Source organism: Leopardus geoffroyi, chromosome X (genome assembly GCF_018350155.1).
Source record: "Leopardus geoffroyi isolate Oge1 chromosome X, O.geoffroyi_Oge1_pat1.0, whole genome shotgun sequence".
Classification (NCBI taxonomy): Eukaryota; Metazoa; Chordata; class Mammalia; order Carnivora; family Felidae; genus Leopardus; species Leopardus geoffroyi.
The window spans coordinates 179,558-193,523 of NC_059343.1; the positions used below are offsets into that span (position 1 = coordinate 179,558).

The 13,966-nt window shown below is 65.1% G+C and overlaps 1 protein-coding gene across 1 annotated transcript in view; it reads right to left on the reverse strand.

Annotated features, from left to right (window-relative positions):
* Window positions 1-9,601, reverse strand: part of LOC123594899 (serine/threonine-protein phosphatase 2A regulatory subunit B'' subunit beta-like) — a 40,233-nt gene extending 30,632 nt beyond the window's left edge. The window contains 1 exon segment of the mRNA XM_045471908.1: window positions 8,628-9,601. Coding sequence (XP_045327864.1) covers window positions 8,628-8,912 — 285 coding nt within the window. The 5' untranslated portion in view covers window positions 8,913-9,601.
* Window positions 9,602-13,966: the final 4,365 nt, after the last annotated feature.

Here is a 13,966-nt window from a genome sequence, read left to right on the forward strand (position 1 = left end):
GGAGGGAGGGGAGGAGGGAGGGAAGGAGGGAGGGGATAAGGAGAGGGGGAGGGAGGGAAGGAGGGAGGGGATAAGGAGAGGGGAAGGGAGGGGGAAGGAGGGAAGGGGAGGAGGGAGGGGGAGGAGGGAGGGAAGGAGGGAGGGGATAAGGAGAGGGGGAGGGAGGGGAGGAGGGAGGGAAGGAGGGAGGGGATAAGGAGAGGGGGAGGGAGGGGGAGGAGGGAGGGAAGGAGGGAGGGGATAAGGAGAGGGGGAGGGAGGGGGGAGGAGGGAGGGAAGGAGGGAGGGGATAAGGAGAGGGGGAGGGAGGGAAGGAGGGAGGGGATAAGGAGAGGGGGAGGGAGGGGGAGGAGGGAGGGAAGGAGGGAGGGGATAAGGAGAGGGGGAGGGAGGGGGAGGAGGGAGGGAAGGAGGGAGGGTTAGATAAGGAGATGGGGAGGGAGGGGGAGGAGGGAGGGAAGGAGGGGCAAAAGGAGGGAGGGAGGTTCCCGTCGGCGAACCACGCTGACTGACGTCGTGTGCAAGCAGGGAGGCCAGGGGGCCTCCCACGTGCTGCTGCCTGCCGTTCCGTCCTCCTGCCCGGCCCCGGCCCCGGCCACGCACGTCCCGCACTGGCCCACGAACGGGCAGACGAGCTGCGCCCTGTCCCAGGGGGAAGCAGAGAAAGGCATCGCTTGGGCCGTGATGGCCTCGGCCCCGACGCCTGACGCACACCCAACACCCCGGCCCCAGACCCCGGCCGGGACGTCAGCTCTGAGCAAAGCTCGGCCCACGCGGACGGCGGTACCCCCGGCTGTGACTTACGGAGGGACACCGCCGGCATTCACTGCACACTCGCCCCAGATGGGACCCTCGTCCGCTTCCTGGTGCCGCACCCCCCCGCCCCCCGAGACCCTGTTCCAATACGGACCCCCCGTCCCAAGTCACGAGCACACACCTCCTCTCGTCTCTGACTTTCCCAGACGCCCCGTCCTCTCTTCTCCGCCAGCCACGCTACTCAGCAAACTGTCTTCACGTCCTGGGGCTCACGCTGCGTTCCCACCCTGCGTTTCTACCCTGCGAGACACCGAGGGCCCCCGGGGGCTGGCCCTGGGGGACCCTCCCCTGGGACCTTGCGCTCGGCCTGCAGCCCCCAGCCCTCAGCCCCAAGCGCAAAGCGTAAAGTCGTGCGAGACCGGCAGGGCCTGAAGGCAGCAGCGTCCTTCCGGGGGAAACGCATCATCGCGTCAGGACTCCACACCTCCCCAAAGCGCCGAGGAGAACGAGCCATCTGCGGTCACGGCGCAGAAACACCGAGGGAGGCCTTCAGCCACTTCTGCGCCTGCGAAACTGAGGCAGGTGCCAGTTGTAGCACAAGCGGGGGGCAAGGTCAGCTGTGAACGCAGAGACAAACGAAAGGGCGAGAAAAAACAAGAGACACAAGGTATTCCCCGGAGGATAAATCAAAGAAAACTATCTCTTTATCTAAAATTTACCTATTAGGATTTCTTTAATGTGTATCTTAGAAACAGAGAGGGAGGGAGAGAGAGACAGAGACAGAGTGTGAGCAGGGGAGGGTCAGAGAGGGAGGGAGACATAGAATCCGAAGCAGGTTCCAGGCTCCGAGCTGTCAGCACAGAGGCCGACGCGGGGCTTGAACCCACGAACCGTGAGATCAGGACCTGAGTCGAAGTGAGACGCTCAACCGACTGAGCCACCCAGGAGTGCCATGGTCCCCTCATTTATTTTGAGAGCCCACGCAAGCAGGGCAGGGGCAGAGAGACAGAGAGAGAGGGAGGGAGGGAGGGAGGGAGGGAGGGAGGGAGGGAGGAGGGAGGGAGGAAATCCCAGCAGGCTGTGAACGGTCAGCAGTGAGCCCGATGCAGGGGCACAAACTCACGACCTGTGTGGTCACGACCTGAGCCTAAACCGTGAGAGGGACGCCCAACTGAAGGAGCCACCCAGGCGCACCTAAAAACAGCATGTGTTTAGAAGAGACGTGCGTAAGGGGGCCGGGGTGGCCCAGTCGGTCAGGCCTCCGACTTGGCCTCGGGTCACGACCTCGCAGTCTGTGAGTTCGAGCCCCGCGGCGTCGTAGGGCTCCGTGCTGGGCCTTCAGAGCCTGGAGCCTGCTGGGGATTCTGTGTCTCCCTGTCCGCCTGCCCCTCCCCAGCTGGCGATCTGTCGCGCCCTCTCAAAGATAAGTAAACGTTAGAATACAACAGAGGTGCACGTACGACGACGTAAGGGCCCAGGCTGCACGCGACTCGAAGTGTGGGAACGCAGGCCACGGTGGCTGCGATTCTGAAGTCCGCACGGCCCCGCGTGGACGTCCTGCGTCGGCACCACACCACGGCGCACAGGGGCCGTCACGGAGGCCCCCGCGACTCGACCCGGAGCATCACGCGGGCGGCCGCCTGGCAGGGACACAGGCTGAGCTCTGTGCCCCCGGGGGCCGCTGAGAAGCAGCCCGGACGGACGGACGGACGGACGGGGAGAGAGAAAACAGCCGCGTGCGGACACGCGAGATGCACAAGTTTAATCTCCGGGACATAAATAGAGCGCGGCCCAGCACAGCTGGCGCACACACATTCCCGTCCACACACGGGGCGTCCTTGGGAGCCGGCCACCTCCCCGGCCGTGAGGCAGGCCTCAGCGGGTTCCGCGGGGACCGTGCGGGGCCTTCCCTGACCTCCAGCACGTGGGACAGACCTCTCCTGGACCCGAAGGAGGCGCACCCGCGGTCGTGCTGGATATGCTGTCTGCGGAAGAAAAGGAGAAAGACGGAGGAGAGGGAGGGAGAGAGAGACAGAGAGAGAGAGAGAGAGAGAGAGAGAGAGAGAGAAGTGGGAGAGAGAGGGAAGTGGGAGAGAGGGAGGGAGAGTGAGGGAGGGAGAGGGAGGGAGGGACAGAGAGCGAGAGTGAGAGCGAGAGCGAGAGAGAGAGAGAGAGAGAGAGAGAGAAGTGGGAGAGAGAGGGAAGTGGGAGAGAGGGAGGGAGAGGGAGGGAGGAAGAGGGAGGGAGGGACAGAGAGCAAGAGAGAGAGAGAGAGAAAGAGAGAAGTGGGAGAGAGGAAAGGAGAGAGAGGGAGGAAGAAGGAGTAGGGTCAGAGAGCGCGCACGCGAGAGAGAGAGAGAGAGAGAGAGAGAGAGAGAGAGAGAGAGAGGACGCCTCCCCACGCAGCTGCTTCCGTCCGGGGCACTGACCCCCGCGCAGCCCCAGAGCCACAGAGGGGATGGCTGCCCGCGAGCGCGCACACAGTGGCAGGCGTGTCCACGCGGGGCACACCCCGGGCCCTGTCGACGCCCGTGCGGCCCGTCGGGAGGACAACGGCGTCTCCCGCGGAAGGCGTGGGCGCCGTGTCTCGGCGGCCGCATCTGCTCCAACCACCGGCCTCAGGTGCTCAGGGGTCGAAGGCGGGACGTCCGTGGTGACGGGACACGAGAGAAGGGCAGGCTGAGCCACGCCAGGCACGGGTGGCTCAGCCCCGTGGCACCGCAGGGCGGACCCTAACCCGGGGCGCACGCGAGCCGGCGCCCCCCTCGCACACTGTGGCCGGGCCACGAGCCGGCCCCCGCCCGCCAGCTGGCAGGGGCTCACCGAAAGGACTTGCAGGCCACGTGCCGGACGCAAACGGGACTCGGGCTCAGAGTTTAAAACAGGAGTGGAAGTGACCCCAACATGGGGCGGGGTGTGTGACGCTCTCCCCACGTCAGGGGGTTCTGCTGTCCGTGTCGGGGCACAGTTGGGGGTGGGCTGCACACCGAACTCCCAAGGGGCCTGGAGCCATGACGCCCACGGGGCCTGGAACGCGGGGGGCCGGCAAAACATGGACGAGGCCGTGACCCCGCCACGTGGACGCCAGGGCGTGGCAGGGGAGGGCCAGCCGCGCCCACAGCCGCGCACGGGGAGGCTCACGTCCACCCCCGGCCCTGCGAACAGGCACCAAGGGGGCAAGCCCCGTGTGGCACCGTAGCCCTGCTCAGCTTGTGGCCCGGCTCGTGTCCGGGACGGCAGGAGCACAGAGGCCAGCCGTCAGCAGGTGGAGGAGAGATCAGCTCACCGCATGAGGCGTCCCTGGGGACGGCGACCCCGGAGGTCTCACGCGGCACCGTGCGGGGCCCGTGTGTCCGTGCGAGGACCCCGTGGGGACGCCGGCCGGGACGGGTGGTGCCACGCCGTAGAACAGCGGGGGCCCAGGAGCAGTGGGCCAGGCTGGCGGGGGGATTCTGAACGGAGGGGGGGGGTGACGACAGCTCGGGTCCTGGATTGGGCAGGGGCACCCTCCCTGGGCGGGGAGAGCGTCCCAGGGACGCGCAGGGGAGCATCTGGAGTCTGGCTGTGCACAAGGCCCGAGGAACCCCTGGAGGACGGGCAGGCAGGGGGCAGGCACATGTGTGCCACTCAGCTGAGGGCCACAGCGAGCTCAGGGCAAGGACACGCGGCCACGGTCCACACAGCCCTCTGGACCCCCGTCCAGGGGCGCATGGAGCGAGCGGCACGGCTGTCACCGAGTCCCTCTCTCCACCACACCCTCCGCTTTCTCTGTGCCCCCACCTCTCCCTTAACCTCCCCTCCCCACCGCTCCCCTAATCTCCCCTCCCCTCCCCACCTCTCCAATAATCTCCCCTCCCTCAACCCTAATCTCACCACCCTTCCCACTTTTCCCCTAACATCCCTCCCCACTGCTCCCCTAATCTCCACTCCCCCACCTCTCCCCTAACCTCCCCTCCCCTCCACTAATCTCCCCCCCTCACCTCTCCCCTAACCTCCCCTCCCCTCCCCACCTCTCCAATAATTTCCCCTCCCCTCAACCCTAATCTCACCACCCTCCCCCACATTTCCCCTAATCTCATCCTCCCCTCCCCACCTCACCCCTAATCTCCCCTCCCTGACATCTCCCCTAATTTCATCCACCCTCCCCACCTTACCCCTAATATCCCCTCCCCGACGTCTCCCCTAATCTCCCCTCTCCACCTCTCCCCTAATCTCACTTTCCCTCCCCACCTCTCCCCTAAATCTCCTCCACTCCTCTAATCTCCCCTCCGCTCCCCACCTCTCCCTAATCTCCACTACTCTCCTCTAATCTCCCTTCCCCACCTCTCCCCTAATCTCCACTACTCTCCTCTAATCTCCCTTCCCCACCTCTCCCCTATTCTCCCCTCCCCTCCCTAATCTCCCCTCCCTCTCCCCAAATCTCATTCTCCCTCTCCCACCTATCCCCTAATCTCCTCTCCCCTCCCCACCTCTCCCCTAACCTCCCCTCCCCTCCCCATCTCTCCCCTCCCCTCCCCCATCTCTCTCCTAATCTCATTCTCCCTCCACCACCTCTCCCCTAATCTCCTCTCCCCTCCCCACCTCTCCCCTAACCTCCCCTCCCCTCCCCATCTATCCACTAACCTCCCCTCTCTCCCCTAATCTCATCCTCCTCTTCCCCACCTCTCCCCAAATCTCCTCTTCCCTCCCCAACCTCTCCCCTAATCTCCCCTCCCTTCCCCCTCCACACCTCTCCCCTAATCTCGCCTTCCCTCCTCTAATCTCCTCTCCCCTCCCCATCTCTCCCCTCCCCATCTCTCCCCTCCCCTCCCCATCTGTCCCCTAATCTCACCTCCCCTCCCCACTGCTGTCCTAATCTCCCCTTGCCCACCTCTCCCCTAATCTCCCCTCCCCTCCCCCATCTCTCTCCTAATCTCATCAACCTCCCCCACCTCTCCCCTAACATCTCTCCCCTAATCTCCCCTCCTCTCCCCATCTTTCCCCTAATCTCCCCTCCCCTCCCCACTGCTGTCCTAATCTCCCCCTTCCCAACCTCCCCCTAATCTCCCCTCCCTGCTCCCACCCTTCCCCTAACCTCCCCTCCTAACTGCTGTCCTAATCTCCGCCTTCCCCACCTCTCCCCTAATCTCCCCTCCCCTCCCCCATCTCTCTCCTAATCTCATCCTCCCTCCCCCACCTCTCCCCTACCATCTCTCCTCTAATCTCCCCTCCCCTCCCCATCTCTCCCCTAATCTCACCTCCCCTCCCCACTGCTGTCCTAATCTCCCCTTCCCCACCTCTCCCCTAACCTCCCCTCCCCTCCACCTCTCCTGTAATCTCATCCTCCCTCCCCACCTACCCCCTAATCTCCTCTCCCCTCCCCACCTCTCGCCTAATCTCCTCTCCCTCCCCACCTCTCTCCCAATCTCTCCCTCCCCCACCTCTCCCCTCATCTCCCCTCCCCCACCTCTCCCCACCTCTCCCCTCATCTCCCCTCCCCCACCTGTCCCCTCATCTCACCTCCTCTCCCCAGCTTTCCCCTCCTCCCACACCCCAGGTCTCCCCTAGTCTCATTCCCCCCCCCCCCCGCCCAGCCTCCCAGCATCCCCCCAGGCTGTCCTGTCCACCCTAGTCCCTACCCCACAGGCTCTGCCATCGCCCCATCCCATGCCCCCCACGCAGTCCACCCTCCCCCTTTCTCCCTTCCTCCCATGCGCCACCCCTCACAGCACCTCCCTCCCCTCATCACAGCCCCCACCAGGCCCAGGGCCCCAGTCCACCAGGGACACGTGCTGACCCGCCCAGGGCCACGTCCACATCCACACTGAGACACCGTGGGCTGAAGGAAGCCTGGAGAACCCCCCGCCTCCCCCCCAGGAGAGACACCCCGATTCACCCCCACACACCTTGGGGAACACCCGCTTTACCCGATATACGTGGTCATCCCTGCAAAACACCGTCGAACAGACCATCTCTACCGTGAAACACTTAGCCGTTAGAGGAGACCCCAGCGCTGATGCGCGTGAGATCAACAGCTCCGCTAATACAACTGTGTCCTCTGAGCCCTTCACAGCCAGTCGCCGCCACACCACCGTGACGCCTTCGAAAACCACCGACACCCTTGTGAACCACGCGTGAGACACGTTAACCACCGAACGTCCGTCTCCCGGTGCATGAAAGGAAATCACCTTCGCGGTCATAAAGATTCCAACCCCCTGTCCTTAAACACAAGGAACAGGCGTGCAACCGTGAACCGCGTCTGGACAAAACCTGGGAACCTGAACACGGAGGTCAGAGACAACCCAGGAGTCGTGTAGCAGCGGAGACGGGACCCTAAAGAATACTCCAGTTACAACAGCCGCAGAAGGCCGGCCCTTGTCTCCCCAAACGCACCGTGCGATTCGGGGTCAATTTTTATCCCCACACCCTACGTTCCCGGCGCTAACTTGTCGGCTGCAGGCAAAACGCGAGTGTTTCACGGGGTGTCAGGAAGCCAGGTGCAAGGCCTGTGGGGGGAGAGAGGGGGAGCGGAGCCCCGCGGGTCCCGACAGCCGCCTCCCGCCCCCCGGCACTACAGGGCGAGAGGCTGCAGAAACACCCTCAAGTTAGAGCACGGGGGTCCCGGCAAGCCCGACGTGGAAAGGACGCGCTGCCCTCACAGGATTCACGCACACACAGACAGAAGGACAGGCCTTCCCGTCCGAGCGCCCGCGAGCGTCACCGAGCAGCGTCCATGAGTCTGTGCGACGATCGTGCGGTTCCCAAGCCACCTGGTTCCTCACGCCCGCCCGGCGCCCGCTCTGGCCGGGGCGGGGCGCGACTCTCTCCCCGGAGCCGGAGCCCGGGAGGGAACTGTGGCCGGAGCACAGAGGGGCAGGATCTGGGGACAAGGCAGGCCAAGCTCCCCTGTCACCAGCCGTTTCCTGTGTGCACCAGGAAGGGTGCCAGCCAGCAGCTGGAGTGAAAGAGGGTCGACACTCCCCGCCGCGGGAGCAGACGCAGCCCGGCAGCCCGGCTCCGGTGCGCGTCCCGCTGCGCACACCCAACCCGCCACTGACAGCACACAACCTCAGGCAGGCCGAGGCGGGGCTCCGTGGGAAGAAGGCTCCCCCGGCACTGGGGACCTCTGGCCGCGCCGGGAGGCACGAGCGAGGGACGGCAGGTGAGACCCCGCCTGTTGCACGGCCCCTGGTCCGCGCGGCCCGGCGAGGGCGCAGACGCACCCCGCCTGCCCCGGAGCGGCCCCCCAGCCCCCGGTCCGCCTGCCCCTGCCCCGGAGCGGCCCCCCAGCCCTCGGCCCGCCTGCCCCTGCCCCGGAGCGGCCCCCCAGCCCTCGGCCGGCCTGCCCCTACCCCGGAGCGGCCCCCCAGCCCTCGGCCCGCCTGCCCCTGCCCCGGAGCGGCCCCCCAGCCCTCGGCCCGCCTGCCCCTGCCCCGGAGCGGCCCCCCAGCCCCTGCCCCCGAGCGGCCCCCCAGCCCTCGGCCCGCCTGCCCCTGCCCCGGAGCGGCCCCCCAGCCCCCGGTCCGCCTGCCCCTGCCCTGGAGCGGCCCCCCAGCCCCCGGTCCGCCTGCCCCTGCCCCGGAGCGGCCCCCCAGCCCCCGGTCCGCCTGCCCCTGCCCCGGAGCGGCCCCCCAGCCCTCGGCCGGCCTGCCCCTGCCCCGGAGCGGCCCCCCAGCCCTCGGCCCGCCTGCCCCTGCCCCGGAGCGGCCCCCCAGCCCTCGGCCCGCCTGCCCCTGCCCCCGAGCGGCCCCCCAGCCCTCGGCCCGCCTGCCCCTGCCCCGGAGCGGCCCCCCAGCCCTCGGCCCGCCTGCCCCTGCCCCGGCGCGGCCCCCCAGCCCTCGGCCCGCCTGCCCCGGTCCGCAGGGCCCGGCGAGGGCCCAGGCGCACCCCACCTGCACCTGCCGGAAGGCCTTCAGCCTCTTCTTGAAGCGGGAGGGCAGCACGAAGTCACAGCCGCGGGCCAGCGAGGCCAGCTCCTGTCTCAGGTCGGGGTCCTGGCGCAGGGACAGCTCCCTGAGCCGCATGTCGGCTCGCACGGGCCGCCGGGGGCCGGGCCGCACGCCGCGCTCTCGCTCTCGCTCTCGCTCTCGGGGCTGGGCCGGGTCGGGGCCGGCGGGCTCGGGGTAGCGGCTGCGCCCGGCGGGACGGTCTGGGCAGCCGGGCTCAGGGCGCTCCATGCGTGGCCGGCCAGGCGCTCTGGGGGCCGGCCCGGGGCTGCCCGCATTCCACAGGCTGAGGAGGCCACATGGCCGCGGGAGGGGGAGGGGGAGGGGGCGCCCTGCTGCTCCTCCCCGCGGGCCGGTGGCTGGTGGCTGGTGGCCGGCCGCGCGGCAGGGAGCGCCTGGCGGGAGCCAGCTCCCCGCGCGGCCCCGTCCCGTCCCGTCCCACGGCGAGCGAACAGGTTGGGAAGGCGAGATCTGGGGGACAGCCCTGCTGGTTCCGGGAGTGGGGGTGCACAGAGCCTCCGGGCAGACACGTGAAGTGACCTGGGGAGCCGCCAGCTCCTGAGCACTGGCGGGGAGGGCTGGCACGGGCGCTCCCTGTCCCCGACACCAGACAGCCTGTTCCAAACTCGCTCCGCGGCCCTGCCTGGTGCCCGGGAGCCCAGAGCGGCTGCGCCCTCCCTGAAATCCAGCCGAAAACACGGGTCGGCCGGCCCTGCCACAGCCCGTCTCTGCCCTTAGGAGCCCAGAAGACAAAGGGGAGAGGGTCCTGTGACTCCGCCTGTTCACCAACGGGGCACGGGAAAGGGGCAGGAGTTTATAGCTTTCCCGCCACCCTGCACGAGGAAAATCACGTAGAATATGACGTAGGTGATGTAGAACACACAGTGTAACTTCTTTTTCAGAATTTTACGCAGTTTACTTATTTTTGAGAGAGAGAGGGGGAGACACACACACACACACACACAGACATGGAGAGGGGGGAGGGCCGGCAAGCTTACGAGCAGGGGAGGGGCAGACACAGAGGAGACACACAACCCGAAGCAGGATCCAGATTCTGAGCTGTCGACCAGAGCCCCACGCGGGGCTCGAGCTCACGCACTGTGAGATCGTGACCTGAGCCGGATGCAACTGAGAGTGAGGTTCCGCTGTGGGCGGCAACCACAGAGGACGGTCCCACCACGGGGTCCCCCGGACACCCACACGGGGCCCGGAGCGGGGTCCCCCGGACACCCGCACCCCTACCGTGCCCCTACATGCACACGGGGTCCCTACACGCCTTTCCCAACAGGTCACATCACGGAGGCCGTGGGGCGGGGGGCCGTAGCCTTGCAGAGCGCGTCTCGAAGCACCCCTGCCCCCCTCCCGGTTCCAACTGCTGTTGGGGAGCCACGTCCGCCTCTGGCGTCCTCCTCTTGTGCGTCCGCCCTGGTGCATCCACCTGCCCCGCTTGCTGAACGTCACGGATCCCCGCCAAGCGCTCTGAGGTCCCCGGGACAGGCCGACCAGGGCCGTGTGTGCCAACCAGCAGAGGAAAGCGGGCGCTGCACGACCTGGGGCAGGTGCGTGAGGCCGCAGGACAGGGCCTGCGCCGCTCCGTGCACCCCCAGACCCAGGTGCCCCTCGCAGGCAGGCCCCGCGAGCCCCGCGCCCCTGGGGCGACCAGACCCAGGAACCAGTCACAGATCAGAGCGCAGTGGGGCCACACCTGCTGATCTCACCCCGCTGCCCTGGGTCCCTGCAGCCCTTCGGGAAGAGCTGCGACTTGTGTAGCGAGCATGAGCGGGCCCTGCCCTGCCGCCCCCAACCCCCAGGTGACTTGCGCCCCGAGGACGAGGACGCAAGGTGGATGTGCCTCCCCGGCCCTGGGCTGGGGAGGTGGCCACACTTCACTGCCGCGGACCGGAGGGCGTTCGCCACGGCACGCGGGAGCCCTCTCCCTGGCTGGAACAGCCCAGCCGTGCACACGCGGGGTGGTGGGCTGGAGCCCATGCGGAGCACACACGTGGGCCACTGGCCACAGACGCAGAACGGCCCGAGGGAGCTGCTCCCAAGGGCACCAGCAGAGGGCGGTGAGCACAGCCAAAGTGTTCCTTTCTTCCTTTGTTTTTTTTTTTTATTTATTTTTTTTACCGTTTATTTATTTTGGAGACAAAGAGAGATAGAGCATGAACAAGGGAGGGGCAGAGACAGAGGGAGACAGAGAATCTGAAACAGGCTGCAGGCTCTGAGCGGTCAGCACAGAGCCCGACGTGGGGCTCGAACTCACGGACCGTGAGATCATGCCCTGAGCCGAAGTCGGACGCTTAACCAACTGAGCCACCCAGGCGCCCCTGTTTTTTTTTTGTTTTTTTTTTTTTAGTTTTTTAACGTTGATTTCTGAGGAAGAGAGAACACGAGTGGGGGGGGGGGTGGGCAGAGACATACACACACAGAACCCCAAGCCGGCTCCAGGCTCCGAGCCGTCAGCACACAGCGCGACGCGGGCCTCGAACCCCGCGACTGTCACATCGCCACCTGAGCCGAGGCCGGACCCTCCACCGACTGAGCCCCCCGGGCGCCACCCACTTAGTCTCCAAGTCTGGGGAGCTGTGTCCATGCAGCCAAGCCAACGGCGGCGGCCCCTGCCGAAGAACCAGGAAACTGCTCAGGGACCGCGTGCGGAGCCACCAAGGTCTGTGAACCTCCACCACTGACGTGAAGCTCTCCAGGCTTTCTCCTTCACGTGTGAGCAGTGACGCAGGGTGCCGGGGCGGCCCAGCTGGTTGAGGGTCCGACTGTTGCTTTCAGCTCAGGACTTGGTCCCAGGGTCCTGGGCTGGACCCCGCGAGAGCTGAGGGTGCAGCCTGCTTATGATTCCCACGCTGTCTCTGCCCCTCCCCCACTGGACTCTCTCTGAAAAAATTCTACAAATGAATCAATAAATAAAAATTCTGCGGTGACACAACTACAAGTGTATAAGCAGCATTAGCGTGAGCCAGTGCGTAAAACCTGAAACAGACCTGAGCAGGTCCAGGAAAATCTTGCTACGTAAACCAAAAGTTTTATTCCAAATAAATTAAAAAAAAAAAAAAAAAAAAAAAGGAAGCTTTTACTCACTTCTTGACTTGTAAATAAATATCAGGGAAAGTTAAACAGTTCTTCAAAGTTTCAAAGGTGTTCATGACAGAGAGAGACACGGAAGGAAGGGACAGAGGGGAAGGGAGGGAGAGAGGCAGGAGCAAAGAGACAAAGAGACAGAAGACAGGGAGGGAGGGAGGGGAGCAGTGAGAGAAGGAGGGGCAAAGAGAGGGGAGAAAGGAAGAGGGAGGGAGGGAGGGAGAGACTGAGGGAGACCAGGAGGGAGGGAGGGAGGGGGGAGAGACAGAAAGAGGGAGGGAGGGAGGGAAGGCCCGGGGGCCAGAGGGCCTGATGGAGTGAGAGGAGACAGAAAGAGAGGAAGGGGAGACAGCGAGGGAGAGGGAGGCAGGGAGAAGGAGGGAGGCAGGCAGAGAGGAAGAGTGACCCCCCATTACTAGTCATGGCATCTTACCAAGAGGAACGGATCCAAAGCCGGCTCACTTTAAACGTGCCCCCTTGCCAGGAACATGAGGGAACCTCTCCCACCGGGACACGGCCTCTAGGAAGACAGCGGGCTAACGTCACCCTTGACCCAGCGGCCATCCACCCCGCGGCTCCCCCACAAGCCCCCCTGCACACCCCAGCCAGAGCAATCAGGCCAGAAAACAAATTCAAGGCCCAGTTGGACGACTATCTATTCACACACAGTATGACCCCCCCCCCCGCCCCGCCCAGGTAGAGAGGATCCTCATGGAATCTCATGGAGATCACTGCGCAAAACCGTAGTCTCTGTACCCAGCACCTGTGACAACTCAGAGTGTTACTGAGACGATGGCATCACAAAGGCAGGGAAAGGCATCCTTGCAGGAGTTGATACAAACCAGGAAAACCTACGTCCCTCCCGAGAACCCCTGCTGATGGAGTCACAGAGCCCTCAAGAAATGGGAGGTGCTCACGCCCATGGGCCCCCAAGGACCAGCAGAGTCAAGACTGCAGCCCCCGACTCTCCCCAGGTGACCCCAACAGCACACAGCCCCGACTCTCACCGAGTGACCCAAGGAGCAGACGGTCCCCGACTCTCACGGGTGACCCCAACAGCAGACGGTCCCCAACTCTCACCGGGTGACCCCAACAGCAGACGGTCCCCAACTCTCACCGGGTGACCCCAGCAGCACACAGCCCCCGACTCTCACCGAGTGACCCAAAGAGCACAGTCCCCGACTCTCACGGGTGACCCCAACAGCAGACAGGCCCCACCTCTCCCGAGGTGACCCCAACAGCACACAGCCCCAACTCTCACCAAGTGACCCAAAGAGCAGATGGTCCCCAACTCTCACCAAGTGACCCAAAGAGCAGACAGGCCCCAACTCTCACCAGGCGACCCCAACAGCACACTGCCCCCCACTCTCACCAATGACCCAAAAGCAGACAGCCCCCAACTCACACGAAGTGACCCAAAGAGCAGACAGGCCCCGACTCTCACCAAGTGACCCAAAGAGCAGATGGTCCCCAACTCTCACCAAGTGACCCAAAGAGCAGACAGGCCCCAACTCTCACCAGGCGACCCCAACAGCACACTGCCCCCCACTCTCACCAATGACCCAAAAGCAGACAGCCCCCAACTCACACGAAGTGACCCAAAGAGCAGACAGGCCCCGACTCTCACCAAGTGACCCCAACAGCAGATGGTCCCCAACTCTCACCAAGTGACCCAAAAGCAGAGAGCCCCCAACTCACCCGAAGTGACCCAAAGAGCACACAGCACCCAACTCTCCCCAAGTGACCCCAACAGCACACAGCTCCCAACTCTCCCCAGGTGACCCCAACAGCACACAGCCCCCCACTCTCACCAAGTGACCCAAACACCGTCAGTACCCTACTCTCACCAGGTGACCCCAAACAGCAGACAGCCCTCAACTCTCACCAGGTGACCCAAAAGCAGAGAGCCCCCGGCTCTCACCAAGTGACCCAAAAGCAGACAGGCCCCAACTCTCCCCCAGTGACCCCAACAGCAGACAGCCCCCAACTCACACGAAGTGACCCAAAGAGCAGACAGCCCCAACTCTCCCCAGGTGACCCCAACAGCACACAGCTCCCAACTCTCCCCAGGTGACCCCAACAGCACACAGCCCCCCACTCTCACCAAGTGACCCCAACAGCACACAGCTCCCAACTCTCCCCAGGTGACCCAAACACCACCAGTCCCCTACTCTCACCGGGTGACCCCA